This window comes from Cornus florida, unplaced genomic scaffold (assembly GCF_030987335.1).
Source record: "Cornus florida cultivar Cherokee Brave unplaced genomic scaffold, ASM3098733v1 CherokeeBrave_3.0.0_Hap2_Chr04, whole genome shotgun sequence".
Classification (NCBI taxonomy): domain Eukaryota; kingdom Viridiplantae; phylum Streptophyta; class Magnoliopsida; order Cornales; family Cornaceae; genus Cornus; species Cornus florida.
The window spans coordinates 80,039,254-80,048,242 of record NW_026775574.1 but is presented as its reverse complement, the minus strand read 5'-3'; the positions used below and the strand labels follow the sequence as shown (position 1 = coordinate 80,048,242).

The 8,989-nt window shown below is 33.0% G+C and overlaps 1 protein-coding gene across 1 annotated transcript; it reads right to left on the bottom strand.

Moving 5' to 3' along the window:
• Positions 1 to 989: 989 nt before the first annotated feature.
• LOC132305187 (F-box protein CPR1-like) lies at positions 990 to 2,803 on the bottom strand. The gene is made up of 2 exons (XM_059802864.1): positions 1,786 to 2,803; positions 990 to 1,024 (listed from the first exon to the last, which is right to left on the bottom strand). Exons 1-2 carry the CDS (start codon positions 2,801 to 2,803, stop codon positions 990 to 992), a joined length of 1,053 nt encoding a protein of 350 aa, XP_059658847.1.
• Between the last annotated feature and the right edge of the window lie 6,186 nt (positions 2,804 to 8,989).

Here is an 8,989-nt window from a genome sequence, read left to right as displayed (position 1 = left end):
CTAACCGGGTCTTAATCGTTTAAGCTGAATGAGGTTATCAAACAGTACATAACATTCGTGGGAAAGTCAATTACCCTTTTAAATGAAGAAATCGATCGTAGCAACACCTCCAGCCAATCTCAACTATTTTGAAGAAGGTAGAAGTAAAAGTTTCTTTTGGGGTATGCTAAATAACACAATTTTTGTACCAAATCAACAAAAAAAGTCTTACCAAGTTGAAAAGGGGCCAGGTTGGCTCTCTAGCAATAAAGCACAAATTCTCCCCCGATCAACCTTGCAATCTAATTAAAGGATATAGATCAAGCTGACTGCAATTTATAATTTTAACTCCTTCAAGTATTACATTACATCTCTTAATAAACTTCTACATTATTACTACGTCGAACAATTTCTCAATTTCTGTTGGATTCCCTTCCTGTGATATATGGAACTTACTGCCAAGTCCTTTCCTCGGCGTGAAACAATATAACTAGCTTTCACCATTTATAACTGCAACTTACTAGTAAAATTTTGCCAATTAAGAAAATGATATTTACTGCAATTAAAGAACAAACAAACACATTTGAAAGTAGTTAAATCTAAAGCTTGTTTCTTATTAATGCTTTGGGAAGTATCAATGTCAAAATATCGACATGTTCAAATAAATTTAAACCATTATAAAAGCAAGAGAATAAAGAAAAACGACAAGAGTGCTTCACAGTGTCATTACCGAATAATATATAAATAAATGAAACATAAAGCTGAACCCAACACTCACCGTTGATCTGCTAATTCTTGAGGTCTCTATCATTCAAGCGAAGCTAGGTATAAATAATCAGTGAGAAAACTATTTTAAGGGAGGGCAACTTTAAACTACAGTAAAATAATAATAATAATAAAAAATCAAACTACCAAAATAGATGAGTTTTACCAAAAATTCAATTGAGGTAGGTGTTTAATAAAAATAAAAAAATTAGCGAGCGGATGACTCTTCTGAGACTCATGTAGCTCTATGCATACTTGCCAATATCTCGAGCTGTTGTCCCTGTTTGGACATGATAGGAAAAGTATAAAAAAGCTTCACAGAAAAAAAAAATAAAAAAAAAAATTACTAAAGGAGCGAGGGGGGAGGGAAAAAAAAAGACTACTCAAAGAATTTAAAATTAAATTTAAAAATGACTTTATGTGGGAAGAGACTGAGAAGTAATTTGTAGCGTCGATATAGCTATCCAAGCTTGTCACAATTTTACTAATATAGCTTGTTAGTTATGGAAATATTAAATGGCAAATAACATTGTTAAATAGAAGGTCAATCAGCATGGGATATGGACTTTGTCAAGATGTATGCATTTAGTTACAAACTTATAACATAAATACGTCCAAGTATACGTATATATGCACACATGCATATATAATCCAGTCCTGTTTCTATTTACCTTTGCATTTCTTCATTATCTTCACTAATCTCTAAAATTAACTACAATGCTTTAGCTACATAAACATGTAATCGAAAATACAGGCATGACTCGAGATAATTGAATCTTCCATTGGAAAAATTATATATATTTCTTTTGATAACTAATGTCGATCACAACAATTAAAAAACATATTTAATTTAGAAATTGAAAGAGAAGTTAGAAAAATAGAGATTTTTTGATTTACCTCCTTATAATCCCCTTTTCCTCTTTCTTTTTACTGGAGTTGTACAAGGCAAAACTAAAGTATCCACATATAAAGTTGGATAACTTAGATTTGATTCCCAAATTAGCCGGTGCTTGTTTTCTTTATCATTATAGATGAGTATACCTCCTCTGTCAGTCATCACCACAACTTCACCTTTCTTGGTAGCACACAATGGTGTCAAGGTATAAAAATAGCTTATTCCTAGCTGACGTGGGATGACAATGAACTTAGTCCAAGAATTGTTGACACCATATTGCTTCATAGTCCACACCACCACACCCCTAGCAATCGTATTCGTATCACAATATAAACTAAGGCATCCTCTCATAAGCGTCAAACTAAATTTGTCTCCTTCATTTATACAATTTGGTTGTGGCATGACCTTGAACTTCTCATCCACCGTATCAAAGTAAACAATCGAATATGAATTAGGCTTATCGGAAAATTGGCCTTGGAGTGTAACGAAAAATGGGTATGGTGAAAAGGGAGGCTTCATGTTGGCAACTTTCCTAGGTTTAAGAGCAACCAAGTGCAACACTCCATTCGCAACAACCGTCTCACCGTGAAAAGCCAAATAAGGGAATTTCTTAGGCTGTGTCCAAGATTGACCTTTGAAACTAAAAACAATAAAATTATATTCCAGCCCTCGAGAGAAAAATATTACCTTGTAATCATCCATGGAAGAATCGTAGTAAAGTCCATGTGGACTGTAGTTGTGAGATATATGAGATGGACATGAGAACTTTTTGAATTCTCTGATGGATGGATTCCAAAGTACACACATATTGTCAGTTTTGTTAACACGCAACAGTACTAAACCATTACAAGAACACAACACTTTAGCCCTAGTATACTTCTCAACAGGAAAGTATATTGTTTCGTCTAAACCGTCATCGCAAGTATCCATGGAGTCACAACCTATGGAGCGGAAACAGGCGTACATGGTGTCCCGGACAAAGATTCTTTGACGGTCGACCAACTTAATTGATTCAGTGAGATGTGATTTCGAGAATTGGGCTTCGGAGATTACATCACGCCAAGATTTACAAACGCATCTCAATTGAAACAGAGATTTGACGGGTAGTTTGGAGAGTATGGTGTATATGACATCACATGGAAGACTTTGTGTGTTGCCTTCCATTGCTGGCTTTCTTTGTGTTCTCTTCAATGCGGCAGAAGGGTTTATGGAATAGGGTTTGTGGAATGGCTTTCCGAATGTATATATATCTCATATGTATGTATGTATGTATGTTGGACACTTTGTGTTTGCATTGGGCAAACTCATGGGCCTGCACATATGCTTATATTCTTATTTATAAAAATTTTCATTTACCTTTCAAAAAAAAAAAAAAATTTCAAAAAAACGTGGACATTAATAATATTAATTGAATTAGGCCACCAAATGGTAAGGGAGGTTTCTCTTTTTAAGGGAATGATCATAAGGTACTTAAACTCATTAAGCAACGCCCCTCATTTTATAATATCATCCCTTTTCGCTATAAACTTTTTCTTTTATCTTATTTATTTTTTTTTACTATTTTTTTTTTTCTTTTCACAAAATCCCTAATCTTTTAATTTTATTGCCAAAAAAGTTAAAAGACTTTATTTAGGTAAACATAAATATTGAAATAAATTCTAAATTAGTTCTTAAATATCACATTAGGGGAAAAAAATTAGGAGTGCCAATTCGTGTTCGTGTCGTGTTAATGTAAGGGTATTATACTAAATAGGTAAACCCAAACTCAACCCATTTAATAATCGTGTCAAGAATCCCAACACTAACACCCGTTTATTAAACAGGTAATCGTATTAACCCGTTTAATGACCTATTTATTAAAATGAGACATTTAATATTTAATTAAATACTAAATAATAAAAAAAAAATTATCATAATTAATCCAAATATTTAAAATAAAAAGAAAAATCATAAGGCATAGATAAGGTTTATGTTGAAATGACTTAACTATCCATAGTAATTGGATTTAAATAGGTAACATATTACATAGGTTATATTCACGATTATAATATGTTGAATTAAATGGGTCATAAACGGGTTACACAGGTTGAACCCTTCAACCCTAACCCGACATGGTTAAGAAAACGGGTTAATCTTGTTGACCCTTTTATGACCCAAACCCGTTTATGCTAAACCCAAACCTTTTTAACTTGTGTTATGTTCGTGTCAGGTTGTCGTGTCGTGTCATAATTTGCCATCCCTACCTTTGAGAGACATATATACTCATATATCTCTCTCAAATGCTAGTTTTGGTATGTATAATCACTTTCTTTTCACTTTCATGCTATCCAAACTAACATATTAATATTTTTCTACAACTTTATTAGATAAATTTTCATGCTAACCAAATGCATGCTAGAAAATCACTTTTCTTTCATTTTCTACTTTTTTTCTTTTCTACCTTATTTCCATCTAACCAAACGAAACCAAAATTTTCAAAATTTTCTATTTCCTTTCTTTTCTTGTTCATTCTACCTAATGGATAAAAAGCAAGGACCCAATGCATGTCCTCTCAGGTTTCCAAATTCCTTTTCGCATCCGTACAGTACATTCCACTTTGAAGCATCCCAGTTTATGATGGAATTGCCTGCAACAACTGCCCATCATAATACTATGTAAATAGAGCACCTCTTTGCAAATTTAAAACCTTGTTCAACACAAAACTCAAACAATATTTAATTTAATTCAATTTCTTTTATCTCTTACATTTAAGAAATGTCCTTTCAATATATTTAATTTAATCCTACACTTTCCATACATCATTTCCAGGATTTTTTTTTTTTCAAAGTCTAGCACTTTTAATTCCTTTCCTTTTAGCCATAAGAAAGGTTCTTCATCAATGGTAAAAATTAATAAACTTTAGAGTTGGTCATTCTAGGCCTCTTCTCAAGATCTCACAATTTTCCTTTTGAAATATTATTTGGTTACTTTAACCTGGAACTTCTAAGTTCCCAGAACCCCCAATCAGTTCCATTGGAACCAAGGCGGAAGCCAGGATTTTATTTTAGGGGGGGCACAATGTTAAAAAAAATTTATTAATAGAGTTGAAGGGAAGAAAAATAAGGGAAAAAAAAAGTAAGAAAAATGACAACTTAAAAAGGAAACAATTAATATTTAATTTACAAGGAAAATTTAACTTTTTTTTTAAAGAATTTGAAGAGTAAATTAGGAAAAAAGTAGAAAAATAAGAAATGATTTTAAAAGCTAATAATTTCAGGGGGGCATTATATATAGAATTCTATATATACACATATAAAATTAAAAAAAATTTCTATATGTATAGTGGGCGGGCCATGCCAGAGGGGGCAAGTGACCCGGGAATACACTGGCTCCGCCCCTGATTGGAACTGAGAATTTTCACTGCCCAAACAAAGACTGTATGTTAGGGGTTCGGTTGCATGAAATTAGTTCAAACTTTAAACTATTTCTCTGTTTTAATAAAGTTCTATATTATTCTTACGTCGAACAATATACATATATATATATATATATATATATATTTGAATATTTCTTAATTAATAATACCATGTTTTCTGATTACCGTGAAGATTACCTTCTTAAAACATATCGAAATAACTGCCAACTCCTTTTCTCGTCATGAAATACATTTTTCAAAATAGCCACCATTTGGAACTGCTAGTTACTAACAGATTTATGCCAAGAGAAATGATCTTTACTGCAACAAACAAAAAAACGATTTTGAAGTAGTCAAATATTGAAACCTTGATTACACCGTAACTAATTCAAAAAATATACTGTTTTAACTTTATTGCATTGAATTTATAAAAACTTAACCATCATCACATCTGTGTAGACCTACATACTACGGGTAAAATTGATAATTCATTCGCTATCAAAATAATTTTAAAGCATGTTCCTTATGCATCATACTAGGGGTTTGAGTCACATAGCTAGCACTCTGAAATCATTTTAAAATCCCAGCACCACCACCAACCAATCTCAACTATCCAGAAAAAATTGGAAGTAAAAATTTATTTTAGGCTATGCTAAATAATAATACAATTTTCATAATCAACAAAAATAGTCTCGGTTCTCACCAAGTTGAAAAGGGGCATGGCTCTCTAGCAATAAGTCGCAAATTCTCCCTTACAATCTCTATTTTAGAGCACTCCTTCAAATATTACATTACATCTCTTAATAAATTTCTCTATTATTACTAAGTTGAACAATTTCTATTTTTTCTTTTTAATATCTCTTAATTAATATCGTTTTTCTGTTTATTCTTTGGACATATGAAAATGATTGCCAACTCCATTCCGCAGGATGAAACAAATTTTTAAATATGGCTTTCACCATTTGTAATTGGTGGTTACTGTTAAATTTTTGCCAAGAGAATGATCTGCAACAAAGAATGGAAACATTACTATCTTCTCCTCCGACAAACAAGCAAACACATCTGGAAGGAGTCAAATATAGAGTGTGTTTCTTATCACCATAAGACAAGAAAATAGACAATTTCTTTCTTGTCCTCGCTAAATGAGAATGACCATACATGGGGAAGTATCAATACCAAAATATCAAGAAGTTCAAATTATTTTAAGCCATTATAAAGACGAGAATAAAGGCATACTCCTAGTGTGCCTCAGAAATCACAGTTTCATTACTGCAAAAAATAAAAATAAACACCCTATGAAACATAAAGCAAACCCAAAACTTATTGTTTCTCTGCTAATTCCCGATATTGATCTCCATCATTTAAGCAAAGCTAGGTATAGAGCCTGGTGTGTGCTTGCCAATTGATGCCATGTATCTTGAATTGTTATCTCTGTTTGGACATGGTAGGAAAAAGAAAAAGCCAAAAAGCTTCACATTGTAAAATTAGAAAAGGGGAGAGAGGGAAAAAGAAAACATCATGCAAGAAATTTAAAATTAAACTTAAAAATGCCTTTATGTAGGAAGGGAATGAGATATAAACTTTGTCAAGATGTATGCATTTAGTTACATACTTACACTATAAACACATACAAACACACATAGCTATACACACACATGTAATTCAGTCATGTTTCTATTTACCATTGCATGCCATCATTATCTTCACTAATTCCTCAAATTAACTACAATGCTTTAGCTACATATAGATAAGTTGACAGTCTGAGGTTGACACTCATTATTACAAATAATGGTAATTGTCATTTTAATTACACTAAATTATGAACTAATTAACACAACAATAACATATTGATTACTTCTTTTTTTTCTCTACCAAAAGAGAAGCTATATGTATTTCTTTTGATAACTAGCTAATATAGAACACAACAATCATAACACAAGAATTAACTTAGAAATAGTATAGAAGCTAGAAAATAGAGATGATTTGATTTACCTCCTTACAATTTCGTTTTCCTCTTTCCTATTACTTGAGGTGTACTAATGGGCAAAACCAAACTATCCACATATAAAACCACTCTTGAACTCCATTATTTTTTTAGTCCAATACTCCTGCACTTGTTTTCTTTAGGATTATAGTTGACCAAACTATCAAGATTTATCAACATCACAACTTCACCTATCTTAGTAGCACACAACGGCGTTAAGTAATCTAAGTGTCTCATTGTTTCAACCCAACGTGGGATGACAATGAACTTGGTCCAAGAATTGTTCTCACAATATTGCTTCTAGTCCATACCATAACATGTTTATTATCAATGGAATTACAAAATAAACTAAGGCAACTTCTCATAACTGTCAAACTAATTAAATATATCATGTTCTTTCATACATTTTGGTGGTGGCATCTCCCTGAGCCTCTCATCCACCATATCATGGTAAACAATCACATATATTTTAGTGAAATCATATGCATATTCGAATATATGGGTGTTTGAATTGTATAAAGAGGAACGAGAATAAGGTGGTAAAGTATAGGGTGTTCTGACTGTATCCATTCTAAAATCTTAGGATGGATGAATAAAAGCTGGGTAATTACCATTGTCATCACCATCTGTTGAACTAGAACTAGAAGAATCGGAAGAAAGGTATTGCCTCACCTTGGCATTTCTTAGTAGTGTAAAAGTAATCCAGTGTAACACACCATTCACAATGATCGTAGCATCACGAAAACCCAAGTAAGGGAATTTCCTAGGCTTGGTCCAACATTAAGCTTTGAAACGAAAAACCACAAAAAAAAAAAAAAAAAAAAAAAAAAAAAAAAAAGTCATCTGGTTGAAAAAAATTAGCTTTAGAAATAAATACCACCTTATAATTGTTGATGCAAAAATCTATACTGGCCGGAGTCGAAGATATTTCCTGCAAGATAAGATAGAAGTGACGACCAATGTTGTGCCGGTTGGATGCACTCCGATGGTCAAGTTATAACTTGACAGTTGAATATCCGGTAAATGATTAAATATGGGATTTATCACGTACCATTTTAGGTTGATTGATGACTTCTTTTATAGAAGCATTAACGGTAGTAGTCTTCTATCATGAAACAAATTTACTTTCCTTATCCATTACGGATTTAAGACTCATTGGAGAGGGTAATAGTTATTATTTCTATTTCCTTAAATTTGTCCATGCCCTATGAGTCTCCATGTCACTTGGAATTCTTATCTAGTCGAATATTCCATATCAGTAGCCCCCCATTCCCGAAATCTTGCTTGTTAAGCTTCAGGAATGCCAAGTCCTTCTAAGCTAAGTATGCTTGATGATTACTTTCTCGCCCCTTTTAATAAGGGAAGTAGATTTGCTTGAGCATTGTGAGTTAACCATTTAATAAAGGAGTAGTTAACCCCTCATCTCTTTACCGAGGGAAGAAGATGAAGTTGACCCTTCGTTCCTTTATGGGGGAAAAAGGTGTAGTCTGAAGGAGGGTGACCCTTTTAATACGAGAGGTAGTCATCTCGTCTCTCTAGTAAATGAAGGAAGCTTTAATTCTCTCACCCTTCTGTGTAGAGGGAGTAGTCGGATTCTTGTCCCTTTAATGAGGGAATAATGTGTTGTTGGCCCTTGGTCCCTTTAATGAGAAAACCTTTAATAAGGTGTAGTCGACCTCTCGTCCGTTTAATAAGGGAAGTAGATTAATATGAGTTTCACTCAGCTCGTCTCTTTAATAAGATAAGTAGATTAATACGAGCTTCACTTAGCTCACCTTTTAACAAGGGAAGTAGATTACTATGAGATTCACCCAGCTCACCCTTTAACAAGGGAAGTAGATTACTATGTGCTTCACCCAGCTCACCCTTTAAGAAGGGAAGTAGATTACTATGAGCTTTACCCAGCTCACCCTTTAACAAGGGAAGTAGAGTACTATGAGCTGCACCCATCTCACTTTTTAATAAGGGAAGT